This window comes from Epargyreus clarus, unplaced genomic scaffold (genome assembly GCF_041222505.1).
Source record: "Epargyreus clarus isolate Ecla_fem2 unplaced genomic scaffold, WU_Ecla_fem_2.2 ptg000005l, whole genome shotgun sequence".
Classification (NCBI taxonomy): Eukaryota; Metazoa; Arthropoda; class Insecta; order Lepidoptera; family Hesperiidae; genus Epargyreus; species Epargyreus clarus.
The window spans coordinates 8,673,829-8,688,625 of NW_027332213.1; the positions used below are offsets into that span (position 1 = coordinate 8,673,829).

The window sequence follows — 14,797 nt, forward strand, 5'->3', positions numbered from 1 at the left end:
AAATAATGAGTGACATTTAGACGTTTGTAGCGTTATGTTGCGTGTTGATAACGAAAACGTAAGCAGAGTTTCAGTTTATAATTGTAAATGTATAAGACCTGAATAAGGTTCTATTTAAAGTTTATTCTTTTTCCACACTATTTTATTATATTTTAAAATGATGGAATTATGAACTCATCATCATTGCTTACTTTATAGTCTTTTATCAATTTAAGTGAGGTTTATTGACATTGACAAGACACATTTCAATTATGTTTTGACAATTGATATTGACGTATAATAATCAAAGTTTAGCGGCTATATTGAATTGAACAATTTTGCTATAAATAAATATCTTTGTCGATGCTGAGGATTCTACAAAATGCAGAACCTTAACAGCTGAAAGCACAAATCCTGCATTTGATGCAGGATTCTATGGAACACTATCAATTCCAAAAACCTAGTGATTATCATGTGATTATATTCTCTTTGATTTCTACTGCTATATTATGAGTTGTACGCAGTGTCTAATTATTTTGCGCATTGCCGAATTTAAAATGCAATTTCATCCTTGCTCTTTTCTTATGTATCGCAATAGTAAAGGTGATTTTCTCCTTTGTACGTAATATATGGTGGTGTATTTAATTATAACTACAAACCCATTTTGATATGATTTCATCTTGTATGTAAAAATACATACTGCGTCTAATTTGTCCAAATTGCAAATTTGTTTATTTTTATGTCAGCAATGAGCGAAGAAATGCGTCGTTGATGTTACAAACATTCAGGATTTTACTATTTCAGTGTCAATTAAATACTTAGCATGTGAGTATAAGTGTACTAAATACATATTTTAATTATTATGTAGAATTACCTTAAAATTGTATTTATTCTGCTGATCTCAATAATCATGTGTATAGTAAACATGTGTTTTTTATCCAGAATGACAGTGCTGGAGTCAGAAGATAATTTCAAAGGAACTGAAGCTCTACCAGATGAATTGTGGATACACATCTTTAAATGTTTACCACTGGAGGATTTGTTAAATTGTGAGTTGGTCTGCAACAGATGGTCAGTGCTGGCACAGGATTCTGCGGTATGGAGAAATATTGTGGTAGTTTATAATGAAAGACAGAGTCACCTCAACGTACCTGAAAAGACCCTTAGCATAATATCTTCACATGCAAATTTGATACGCTGCATTAAACTACAAAGTGTTGATAGTTACGCCACTGTAGAGCTTGTAACTAAAATATGTAATAATTTGACTTCTTTGGAATTAATAATGTGTCGCATTGGACAAGATTTCGTATCCTACATAATAAGGTGGCCAAGGTTAAGGAAAATAAATTTAAGAAATTGTTACACTGGACCAGTTAATGAATTTGATTTTTCTATTCAGTACGACCACTTCAAAGAATTGAAATATTTAGCTCTGTCAGATTTTGGACTTTCTTCAACTAATTGTTCTACATTGTTACAATGCCAATATTTGAGCCACATTTTAATAGAGAAAATTAAGGGTCTGCAATTAAATTTCATTAGAGAACTGGTTTTGTCGAAACAAAAAATTCTTAAAACACTACATATTTATGGTGGTGATGCCATTGATGATGACTGCTTGCAACTGATAGCCCAATGCCCTTTTTTGACAGACTTGGCAATAATCAGGTGTGAAAATCTTAGAGATCAAGGGTTTGCAGCTCTAGCAAACATTAACCACATGAAACATTTGCAGATATGGAACAATAATAACTTTACAGAAAAGGTATTATTGCACACACTAGGGAGTCCTGCAATGGTTAATTTACAGAGGCTCAGCTTCTCAAAAATACAACATGTATCACCTGTTGTTGTAGACTTAATATCTGAACACTACAAGAATCTCAAATTTTTAGCTTTGTACCAATGTCCAAAAATAATTAATACAGATTATGAAAAGCAGTTGAAATCAAAATTTCGAAATATAGATGTAGTATTATATTAGAAACATAGATTTTTTAAGCATCTAACAATTATATTTCAGTATTTATAGGATATTAGAATATCAGTGATATCTATTGAAGTAACTTTCAAATGAGTAAAGCTCTTTACTTCGCGTATAGCTAGTTCATACAATTAATAGTTTATATAATTCTTAACTGTGTTGCATCACGATCTTCCATTCACTTGAAACAATAATATATCAGTGTATTGCTATATACCTAAGTTACACCTTTTATTGTTTTGCAATTAAAGTGTAATTAACTTAAATGGAGTTTCTTTTAACTTTTGGTTTTTAAAATCTTGAATTGTATATACCCTTTAATTGTATATATCACAAAATATTACTAGAATATTACATTTTAATTTGGTATTTCTAGTAAATTCATACTAATTGTAATTAATTATATGTACATATTCCATTGTTTATATTTGACTTTATTCACGAAGATGGGTTTTATGGCGTGGTGCGGCTAATTTAGCATAAAATTTAATTAACACTACCTATCCTTACGTAATTGCTGTCATCTATAGTCCTATATTATTTGGGGTTGGTTAGAACATCCATAATTATACCACGGCAACTCTAGGTGTACTGCATGTCTACTGACGAATTATGTAATTAAAAACAAACACAAATATCCATAAATGAGTCAAAGGTATATTATTATCAAACAATTTATTATACCATACGGTATTCACGATGAGCGAGGACAAATATTTTTAAAATAATCACTCGGATAGCTATTTTCACAAAAGTATGGCGGATACTGAAATTATAATATTCTGTCAGTAATATTTGTAAAGACAAAGTGTAATTTTTTTGCATAAAAACACAAATTCAATTATATATAATTATGTTCGTTCACTATTTGGTATATTACAGGAATAAAATTAAAACTAATTTTAAAATTATAATCATTGTTCAGAAAAGTTTTAACCATTTGGCACAATTGGCCACCACACTAATAATATTTTTTTAAAACCTTGTAACAACTAACACAAGATATAAAAATTACAGTGCAAGAATAAATAGTATTTTATTATTTTATTTAAAAAGAAGCATCAACAAAGAAGCTAATAAGACAACATATTATTCAATCAATGACTTTCTTCGATAGTGCTATATCTCAAAAAGCTTGTTGAAAGTTGTTAGAAAAGTACTTTGTAAAATTTTTAAGTAAATAATAAATGCAGTCTTTTAAAAGTAAATAATAGATGATAAATAACAAAATAGTACTTCAACAAAGTTTAACACTACTTCTAGTAGTAAATTCAGACCTAACAACAATTCAAACTATTAAGAATAGAAAGCTAATGAACAAAGATGATTGAGAATTTTCTACTAACAGCTATTAGCATGTTCAAAAACAAGTTACATATGTTAACACTTTGTAACATATATTATTAAAAGTGCAAGTTTATATAGTACCTGTAATTATCGGTGATTTTGATTAATTACTATCTAATCTATGATAATGTTCTAAATGACTACCAGAATAGTGTAAGGGTCTAGAAAAATAGACTAAATTAATTACACATAATTTAGTACATTTAATGATCCTACATTATTTTTTAGAATATCATGTAATTCAAAGATAGATACAGATCTGTGTTCAAAGATATCTCATAGTTCATAGAATTTCACATAAATATTTAGGATTGTCGCACTATCGGAGAAAGAATTAATTGAATGATATAAATACATTATAATTACAGAAACATTTTAATTTATTCGTCTTAAGGTTTTTACTACTTTTTAGGAAGTCGAATTTAAAATATAAAATTATATTCACACGTATTTCATAAATCTAATTGCACTGCTGTGCACAGGCCCAGATTTTATATATCTACAACATGGAACTTCTAAAATTCATGAGATAAATTTATTTTCTAGATAATAGTAAAATATTATAATCTACATTTCTATCATATCATACTAACAAAATTCTTATTCTACATATTTATACAAATTAATCAAAGGGCTGAAAGTGTGACATAGTATATTTTCTACATTTCTCACTATTAATGACAACAATCATCGAAATCATTTTGTGTTCAGCACACATATTCCAAGATGCAAGATGTTAAAAACATTTAACATAATTAATCAGGTTTAACTATGTCTAAGTATACGAGTTTTACTATAAAAATGGATATTCAAAGTTTTTAGACGTACTTTGGAAGCTCGACAGTAGACAGGTAATTTTAAGTAAAAAAGTTAAATGACTCATGCACTCTTTTTACCAATATTTATTCAAATATGAATGTATAGCCTTCCTACTGTACTCTAAAAAGACTAATCATAAGAAGAAATTATAAAAATATGAGAACTTTATGAAGGCGTTCAAGTAATCCCCAGATTTTATTTTATGTGATAAGGAAAAAATATTTAACAAATATATTGGATGTACTCATTAAATATTATAAAAAATAGTATTTTTAGTTGTAAATTACACAGCTGACATAAAATATAAGATCTACATGTAATTTCTATTACTTCAAATAAATTTATTTATCTCTGGAAGAGATACATAGTTAGTAAAGGTAACGAAATTACTGTAATTTTCATGATTTTTATTTATGTACATAGTGTACCACTACCGTCAATTATGAAAATTATTTTAAACGAAATATGTTTTTCTTTAGGTAAAAATAACACTATAGTCTAAAATATAAATTGAATATAATCTGACGGGACTTCATATTTTCTAATACAAATAATATAGTAAACAGAATAAGTCGTAATAAATATGAACACATGATTTGCTGTGATGTTTCGAGAAGTGCGTATGTTATTACTATGTACCATTTTTCTACTGGCAAATAAATAATTTTATCGAACAGCCTTCATCCCCGAGATGGTAATATTTACAAATCGAAACAATAGGGACGCTTGTTTCAGTCAGTTCAACAATTAATTAAAGATTTTCTAACATCCAAGATATTTACGGCAGTATGTTAAAGAATATGATGTTTAATAAGTCACCTAGTGAATAAGAGCCTTAAGTAGTTCGACTGTTTAAAATAAGCGATATAATACAGCAATAAACAAAAACTATCAACAATCCGTCTAGAGTGCAAATAGGTGTCTATAGATAAAGTGTATACGTCTAACGACACTGAGGGTTTAATCGTGTTTCGGCAGTACTGACAAGATAACAACATCAAGTAATTTAAATAATTAATGAATTCAGTTTACAATATTCCTACGTTGCGTCGTATTTGACAGCACAAGGGACATTAATTAGAATTACATATCACTACTAAAATCATGTAATGATGGTGTGGTAAGTTATTACTATTTCGTGTATTATTTGTTTTTTAGACTAAGTTTACAGTATTACTTTACAATATTAATTTGTATACGGTTTCATACATTAGATACGAATCGAACATGAGAGGATTGGGTTCTTCTTCTTCAATTAATAAAATTTGAATTTGCTCGGATTTACGTGTCACCCTATGGATAGTTAAAATCGTCCGTTGACATTAACATTTAAAATGTGTCAATAAAAAATTATGTATCAATAATGAATACGCCAACTAGGAGTGGGTATCAAATTTGGCATTAGCTATAAGGGTTTTACTAAACCTCATACGTAATTACTAAGCATCTAGACGGCGTCCCCTATCCGTGGCCAACTACTAAAGTCATATAATTTATGATCCTTCCTTCTAACCTGGCTTTATGTGGCTGCATGTGTATAGCCTGTCTAACATGATGTGATACATTGCAAGTTTTTTATTATTGATACAATATACTTTATTACATACATATCGTGACAATATGTCCCCGTATCCTAGTCACTTAGTGTGACACAACGCGTGGCAGCTTTACACTGTTTGTCCACCGCCACCTTCACTGAGCCGATAATTAATGACGACGCCGAAGTAGCGGTACATACATTTACCATAGCCGCTTATCCACCGCACGTCCGTCATCCCGACCGCCGATATTTCGAGTAGATCGGCACCGAGATTTGATGGCCGATGTGCCGGCAATATGAAACACATTGGAACTTGTCCATACACTGCCGTCACACGCGAGACAGCTGGAACAAAATAAACCGCCGATATCGGTCGCGGTGGACAAACTATCGCCGTCACGACATATTAAAATCGGCCCGAAATAATCTCGTTCTCTGCATCGGCTCGGTGACGGTGCGGTGGACAAACGACCTTACACGTGGGTGTAGATGCGAACGGTAGCTGTGCGGGGGCACTATCGCTTGCGGCCGCGCATGAACTGCAGCGCCTTCTGCATGAGGGGCGCCTTCTTGGGCTTCTGGAAGGCGACGGCGCCGGGGGCGGTGGGGGAGGGGGCCGGCCGCCCGCCCTTCAGCACGTTGGGCGCGGCCGCCAGCGCCGCCACGCGCGCCGCCGGGCTCGCCGACGCCGCGAACGCCGTGCCGTGCTGCGCCTGACAAGGACAAACTTTATTAAATCCAGTCTTTTCGTTCATAATTAGTTTATGTTTATAAGATTGATGTGGTAAAATAACTTGTAGAATGCATTTTTATAATGGTCTAAGGTCCCGATATAAGACGACCTTCACCGAGTTGGTTTATGGGTGAAAAGTATTTTAAGTCGAATTAAATATGTCGATAATTATATTGCAAATGGGTTGTTTAAAAAATTTCAGTCCAAAATATGATTTTTTTGACAATTAAAACGAATTTCTTTCTTAAACACTAGTCTGGTTTAGGGACAAATTACATACCAATCGAAAGTATGAAGCCTATAGAATATGCAAATGTTAGGTTGACTATTATTTTCCTGTCACAACCCTTGGGTACACGGGTATAGACGGGTAAACAAGTTGGCGTACCCAAGGTTTGTGACAGAAAAAAATTATCAACCTAATGTTTGCATATTATATAGGCTTCATACTTTCGATTAATATGTATTTTTTCTATTAACGAAACCAGTGAAATGTTTAAGAAAAAAAAATCATATTCTGGACTGAAATTTTTTAGTCAACCCATCTGCAATATACTTTTTGACATATTTAATTTAATGTATAAAAATAATTTAATGTATTAAATAAATAAAAATAAAATTAAATATATACAAAAATAATATAAAACCCGCTTCACCCATTAACCAGCTCGGTGAAGGTCGTCTTATATCGGGATCTTCTACTATAATAAGTAGCAAACGAGCATGCTGCCTACTGATAGTAAATGGTTCCTGCTGCTCGTGGAGATCTATAATCAACCCCAGATAAGACTTCAGTTAAGGCAGCAACGCATCAGTTCCCGTCTAAGATCGGCAAGGTTGCAAACCCTAAAGGCTAACATGGAAAGTCTTCCATAAGTTTGCCCTTACCACACCAACCGGAAGGCACGAGCACTTAACACTGCTGTTAGATGAGTGAGCAGACTAACAGAAATAGGTGTGGTGGCTTCCAGAGTCAAATCGCAATAATTTCTATCAACGTCATGACCTATGCTCGATATGCCATCCATAACTAATTACATTAAGCTATAATTATTTGTTCTTGAACCTTCTGAATCCAATTTATTAAGGTCATCAGTTCAACTAAACAAGGCCAATCTTTGTATTTTAATCTATTGTATGTTAATTACTATGACAAATTTTTAAATCTTATAGACATATAGGTACAAAAACAATATGTTTACATTGAAAACTTAGCGATTATTCAAGATATCATATCAGAGTAATTCGTATTTTGGCATGGTGCATTATTATGCTCCTCTTAAAATCTGCCCATAAAATGTAAATTAATACTATTTAATGTAATTCAATTCTTATTCTAAGCAAATTTATTTACCTATAATGTTAATTAAGAATTCTTATTCTACATAGTAATGTATAATCTGTTAATGACCTTATTTCACAAATTATAATATATAATACACAAATCAAGAGTACATATAACTTTACTTACTTGTTTCCTCGCTACATTGCGTGGCGGCTTCACAACTGTGTCAACGTAAGCCATCTTCGTTTGCTTGATAGGAGCCTTCTTGGCTTCCTGGGCGATCTTTATATTGGCAGTGAGAGATTTCAACCTGTGCTCCTGCTCCTCTTGACATCGCTACAATCAGTAAAGAAATATAACTGTAATATCTTATGATGTAATATTTATTTGATGAACTACATATTTCTTGGCTGCCTGATGTTCAGTGAACATTAGAATTTATCAAAAAGTATTGAGTTATAAAATGTAAATTGTTGACAAATGTCTTGCTGTTCCTGAAGATTAAAAGCCATTACCTATACTATAACAAAAGAGTTTGAATAGTGCTTCTATAGTCAATCGGAAATATGTACGACAGTCGCCACGCAAAATTTTCTGTGTAACTTTAAATCATCTTTACTTAAACTTTCCCCACCGAATACTTAATAAACACTTCAAGAAAAAAAACTTTCTTACCATGTACATTTCCCTCCAAGACTCCAATTCTTGTCGCTTCTTGCTACGAAAGTTTTTCTCACAAAACTTCTGCCAAAGGTGATCAGTGTCATCCATTAGATATGGATTAAAATGCTCTAGCATATACAGCTGTTGTGGCGTTGCTTTGTCCACAACCGGTTTGAGGATTTCATATGGCACACCTCCAGTATATTCAAGAGCTAGAAATAAAGAGAAAGTGAAAGAAAATAACGGTAAGAAATAAGTTTATTTAATTTTTAAATAAAATTCTCAAAATACCAATTAGATATTATGCTGATAAATTGAACGCCGCACGTAAATACGGCTGTTACAAGAATAGGTAAAATAATGTGGTCAGTGAAACTAAACATACGGCGATATTTTAATTATTGATCTACTTGTATAAGTAGCAGTTCCGCACAATACGTCGCTGCCCACTTTAACAAAGTTATTCTCACAGACCTGTATTTGTTTGGGTATACAGGTCTGTGGTTATACTACAACGAACATGTACTTATAGGATATTTTCGCAAACAACTTAGCAAGGTAAATTATATAAATATTTTATGACTCACCATCTATATGTTCTTGTAAAATTTGGACACACATTTCATACAAGGTTGGAATTTTCCCTAACACTTTGTTGCCTGAGTAGACTTTTGTTCTGAAAATATTAAATATTGTCATATTTAAAATAGAAATATAATTATCATTTAACTAAAATATATTAAAATAATAGAATCTGTTGTCTTTGTTGTTGTCTTAGTCATTATTTCCCATCCCATACAAAGTAAGTGAAGTTCCACTTTAGGTTGGTCACAGCTGGGTTGTTAAAATTAAACTTTTATGTAATTGTAAGGGTATGATTTGTTTCAGCTTATCAGATGTTACCGCTTTTGGACCCGACAGGGCGCTATTGTCCAAAATCTATTTTTATTTGTAGCGGGATGTCTGCCCAGGCCCATTTGTGTAATATATAAAAATAGGTATGACAATAACTAATAAGAGTGTGTTAAAAACAATCTCTTTACCTTAATATATAAAATTGAATGCAGACCCACATTAATACTGTATCGTATGCACATATAAAATGTAATATTGTACCTTATTTAAAAAAGTCAGTCGCTCACTCGCACTGCTGCGAACTAGTCGTATCATTTACCTACTTCCCAAATATTTATCTTGGCGTCCTACACATCACGCCACGTGCGCTAAAAATACTAACAGAGACATCATGAATACCTTTGGTTTTTCGACGATATCCCAGCACTAATGGCGTCCTCGTCTGTGAAGTGGGGCAGAAAGCGCGGCGGCGGGCGCGGCTTGTAGTTAGGCGAGATCTCCGGCAGCGCGGAGATCTCCAGCGACGGCAGCGGCGCCAGCTTTGCGCTCGGCGCCAACAGCGCTGCCGGCGTCAACTGCAGGACAGCGAAACGTTGTTCAGAAACCAGGGTGTTGTTGGCCAACTTCATCTCGGAATACATGGGATATTATATCTTATATACACTTAAACACGTGAACGAGGGGCGGAGGACACTGGTAAATGCTGAGTCCAAAATCACCCTGATCTCTGAAGGTGGTAGCACCCTTTGTGGTTCGACACCACGCTATCGTGCCACTCCTCGTGGTAAGGGAGACATACTTTTCAGAGGCATTCCAGCTGAGTCCTCAAGGGAAATGGGGCATCTGTGGCCGACCTCAGGGAGGAATATCTAATCCTATTTGGGGTTGATTACAGATGTCCATGGGCGGCAGTAGCCACTTACCATCAGGTGGACTGCACGCTCGTCTGCTACTCCTATATTATAAAAAAACCTGTCTCGCAAAGAAGACCAAAAATCTCGGTAATGGTGACCAAAACCATCCTTCCCTTCCAGATCATAAATTTATTCCCAGCTCCATCCACCTCACATTTATATGAGCGCGATGCGCACACAATTATACGCAACCTTTGGCAAGAAAAGGCTCAAAATAGTCATTGAAATACGATTGTTCAAAATATTTAAGTAAGGTTAGATGTTAAACTTACATCATCACTGCCAGAATTGTTTGGTGAGTAGCTATTTTCTTTTACCGAAGTCGATTTCTTCTTAGGTTTAGATGGGCTTATCATGCCAAGTGCTTCGGCAAAACTGGCACCTGTGAAGTATCAAATAGAGATTATATTTATAAACGAATTTGAGTCTACTTTTTGGGGAAATTATTTTCATTTTTAGTTAGTCGACGCCTAAAAGGTTTTCCAAATAGTGTCCGAAATTTGTGGAGGAAAAAAGAAAGCGAGGGGGAGTAGACCCCCAAAATTCACATTAAAAATCATATAAGCGAAATTTAATTTATATGGTAAAAAAATACTAGTTTTGTCTAAAATAAAAATTGTATATTACCTGAGCCACAGTCAATTCCATCCTCACTATCTTCACTGTTATCTTTTTTCTTTTTTTTCTTTGGTGTGTCTTTTGATTTGCTACTACTAGACTTACTGGATTTAGACGAATGTGAAGAACTCGAATGAGACTTCTTTTCCTTACTACTACTACTACTTTTACTATCGGATTTTTCACTCTTACTCCTACTAACATTTTCCTTTGCATTAGTATCACTTAATGATGAATGCTTTTTATCACTTTTATGACTATTTTCTTTGTCTTTAGAGGAACTACTTTTATCCTTCACCTTTTCTCGACCAGATGAAGTATGATTATCTTTACTACTACTATGCTCTCTTGGCTTGTGTTTTTCTCCAGATTTTTCCGATGAATGCTTTTGTTTATCTTTATCACTTTTATGTTTATGACTGCTACTATGCGTCTCTGGTTTACTTGAACTTTTCTCTGAATGACTCTTACTTTTTTCTGAACTACTGCTAGATTTATGTTTGTCTGAGCTACTTCTATGCTTGCTCGAAGAGTCTTCTTTGCTTTCTGACCTCTTTTTATCTTTTTCAGATGGTTTATTTTCTATTTTTTCCTTGTGTGATCTGCTCTCTTTATCTTTCTTATGTTTGTCAGATGTAGATGATTTTTCTTTAGATGATTTCTCAGATGTATGTGTGTGTGATTCCGAATGTCTTTGTTTAGAATGTCTTTCATGATGTCTTTCTTCCTTTGTATGATGTTCTTGTCTACTATGTGATGAATGTTTTGTTGAAGATGATCGGTGCTTGTCAACCACCTCAATTTTAGGTTTTTGTTCACGTGATCTATCTTCTCTACTAGATTCCGAATCTTCTGATCCACTATCTTCACTATGAGAAGAAGTACTATGACTATCATGTTCATATTCCGATTGTTCTCTCTTAACCTGGACATTTGATTTCTTGTCCTGAGCATCATTATGTCTAGACTTTTTAGTATGTGGTTCCTCCTCCTGAAAGTTAATATTATAATTTATTGAATAGTATCTTTCATCATTAGCATTTATACAAAAATATTTTTTTATTGTTGGATTTAACTGACTGAATTAATATTATAACATTAATACATAGAAAGGACAAAATTTAAAATATGTAGCAAACTCTCTCGCTCGCTATATATGTAGTATTTAATATCATACATAAATTATGAAGATTTAAATATTATGAAGAAAGACAAAAATAATCTATACTTATAATAATATTGAATATAAATAAGAGCTTTAAATATTATATTTTTATCTATATTTTAAATATTAAATTTTGAGCTTGTTAGCCAAATAGAATTTGCTCACCTCACTGCTATGATATTTTCTTTTACTTCCATTGTAATTGCCATTTATGTGTTTAGAGTTTGAATAACTTTCCTCGTTTCTGTTTGTCTTGTTATATTCATAATGGTTAGATTTGTGTTTGCCCTCAGAGTCACTGTCCTCAGGAGTTCTTCCATTTCCGTGACCATTGCATGGTGTAGCTAAATAAATGTTAATTAGACAATGTCAGTACTTAAATATTTCCAGTAGGCAGTAAACAAAGAGTTAAAAATGTAATCTTTAATCTCTTTGAAGTTTTGTGTGTGAAGTCTCCTAGCTAGTGTATTCTAGCTAGACCTAATAAAATGGTGGTACAATCGACATGTGATTTTGTAATAATGTTTATAATTGGGTCTAACAATTTAAAAGCTGTGTAAGCTGTTTTATCTTAGGGCAAATAAAGTATTGCTTTACTGTAATACTGTTATGTTCATTCTTCAAAAAATAACACTATGCTGTTTATAATAATTTTAAATAATCATGAAGTGAATCTTAATTTTGTTTGCTTATAATAATCAAACATTATTTAACTTTCATTGTGAATATGAATGCCAGAGAAAATCATTTCATCTCTTTGATATTGTAAGACATTTTGGCAAAAACTAGTATGATCTAAATTTATGTTTAAATGGCAATCTAAAAGAACATTGTTAGTGTGAATTAATAAAATTGCTATATTTAATTTGGTCATATTGTGGGTTCGTGGTTTCAGATATTAACTACTTCTTCGTGTTTTTCAAGGATAATTGAGAACAGATTGTATTGAATGGCATGCAATAATTTATTATTCCAAACAGTTTTAAATATTAAGCTTATATTAGTCTTCACATGTCACTAGCAAGATTAAGTCTTAGGGCGCTCACTTTGGTTATGCTCCTCATCATGATCACTTTCTTCAGCGGCTACCATGCGCTTCCATTTGTACACAAGTGCCCGGGCGGCCTGCCCTACCTCCCCGGGCTCCTTACGGAGTGCATTGACTGTTCGACCAACTCCAGTCTCTTGTAGATGTTGTACTGTTACTCCCAAACTAAATAATTTGTCAATGCATTTTAAGATCTGGAATTTTTAAGAGGTTCTTCATGTCAATTGTATGTTTATAAGTAATGAACATTCTTTAAGTATCTTCATGATACTTTTGAAATTAACAGCCATTTTTTATTGGTAAGTGAAATAACTTGAACAACTGAATCAATATTGAAAGTCTGTTAAGAAGTTAAACCCATCATATGAACAAAAATCTACCACAAACATTTAATGCTTTCTGGATTCTTCCTATACAATAACTTTTTGCGATTTATGGAAAGTAAAAGTGATCGTTTTGAACAAAATATGCCACAAAGCACATCTGTTTTCTTTGTCTTTTTTTCACATATTTTGTTTTATTCTTATTGTAGACCATATGGAGCAATGACGCTACACGCCACGGTTACAATTACATATTGTAGATAAATCCAACGATTAAAATCATCGCATAATTGAATATTCAGTAATCTTGTACGTCAGGTCTACAATAAACATAGCTGGGAATCAGCTCCTATTATTTTTCCAAATATTTTACACCACACTTCAAACAATTTAACCGCACCGCTGTAGTATGAACTTTTATGCAAAGTGAATACTGATAACGCGTTTTATTTAATATATATTTTGTTATTAATTTAAAGAAACAGGAAAATGTCACTGCACAATCATTAGCCAACGTAAACGTTTTACTTACTTTTTGTTCGTCGTTAGGATATTTCTCTATAGCATGTTGGTAATGTTTAACTAAATCTAAAATAGACGCCATTCTACACTTTTGTAAATGAAAATGTTATTTTGTTAAAAAATGAATGCCAGCTGGTTAACGGGCACCATTTTTGCTACACACATGTGCGTGACGTATGAATCGTAATCTTGTAGAATTTACGTGAAAAGGAACGTTCTGTTTTATTAAACATTGAAGATCATGAAACATTGAAAAATAATAATATGCAAATGTTGTTAGCCACTGTCCACTATATATTATATTTAAACATAACTTACACTGATAATTTGTAAGTTACAGTTATAATATAACTATTATAAATTATTCGTGTCACCAACGTTTGCGTAAATAAATATTATTATTTTTATTGTTATACTAAGAAGTACAACTACAAGCAAAGATTATACTATGGTATACGGCTAGAGTATCATTTCTATTTATTGCAAATAGGGTGGCGTTAGTGTAGGAAGAGGATAAATTTAAAAAAAGCGCCAAAATACTCGACAGTATTTAGCAAATGGCGCGTATTTAGAAAATGAAAAATATATATTACATTTTTAAATATACATCAAAGAAAAAGGAATCCTATAAAAATCGTGTGACAAATTATTAAAATACATTGCGTATATTGAGATTATTATTTAGAAGATTAAGATGGCATGTATGTGCACTATCCTAATATTCCTTTTAAAAAAATACATTTTTTTCCGCAAGTCCGAATGCACTCCGTACGCTATAGTTCCTTTATACGCAACTATAATCTTTAGGAAACTATGTAGTATAGTTTTCTATTTATATATTGGTTACTATACTCTATGGTATAGTAAGACAGCTGTTAAAAGTGTCATAACTGTCATTGACAGTTGTCAATTTGACACGACTAGTAAGCAGCAAGATGGGACTTCCGGTCTCTCATTTGCCGCGTTTGCGTTTGCAATATGGGGGTGGGTAGGGATTAT

At 32.7% G+C, this 14,797-nt stretch overlaps 2 protein-coding genes across 3 annotated transcripts; one reads left to right on the plus strand and one right to left on the minus strand.

The window, feature by feature from the left end:
- The first annotated feature begins 263 nt into the window (after positions 1–263).
- On the plus strand, positions 264–2,232 carry LOC140742241 (S-phase kinase-associated protein 2). Of its 2 annotated transcripts, XM_073073087.1 has the most exons (3): positions 265–582; positions 726–804; positions 922–2,232. In XM_073073087.1, the coding sequence occupies exon 3, from the start codon at positions 923–925 to the stop codon at positions 1,964–1,966; it is 1,044 nt and encodes a 347-aa protein (XP_072929188.1). In that variant the 5' UTR covers positions 265–582; positions 726–804; position 922; the 3' UTR covers positions 1,967–2,232. The 2 variants fall into 2 exon arrangements, with proteins under 2 accessions (XP_072929189.1, XP_072929188.1); XM_073073088.1 differs by lacking the exon at positions 726–804 and having other exon boundaries at positions 264–582.
- A 371-nt stretch (positions 2,233–2,603) lies between these two features.
- On the minus strand, positions 2,604–13,988 carry LOC140742240 (uncharacterized). Its single transcript, XM_073073086.1, has 10 exons — positions 13,809–13,988; positions 12,952–13,147; positions 12,071–12,249; positions 10,750–11,731; positions 10,395–10,504; positions 9,608–9,783; positions 8,941–9,029; positions 8,366–8,565; positions 7,877–8,026; positions 2,604–6,385 (listed from the first exon to the last, which is right to left on the minus strand). The coding sequence occupies exons 1-10, from the start codon at positions 13,878–13,880 to the stop codon at positions 6,188–6,190; spliced, it is 2,352 nt and encodes a 783-aa protein (XP_072929187.1). The 5' UTR covers positions 13,881–13,988; the 3' UTR covers positions 2,604–6,187.
- Positions 13,989–14,797: the final 809 nt, after the last annotated feature.

Coding starts and splice junctions, on each gene's coding strand:
- LOC140742241 (XM_073073088.1), top strand. CDS start 923: ATGACAGTGCTGGAGTCAGAAGATAATTTCAAAGGAACTGAAGCTCTA.
- LOC140742240 (XM_073073086.1), bottom strand. CDS start 13,880: ATGGCGTCTATTTTAGATTTAGTTAAACATTACCAACATGCTATAGAG. Junction 10,505..10,749: donor TGGAATTGACTGTGGCTCAG/GTAATATACAAT, acceptor GATACTTCACAG/GTGCCAGTTTTGCCGAAGCA. Junction 9,784..10,394: donor ACAATTCTGGCAGTGATGAT/GTAAGTTTAACA, acceptor GCTGTCCTGCAG/TTGACGCCGGCAGCGCTGTT.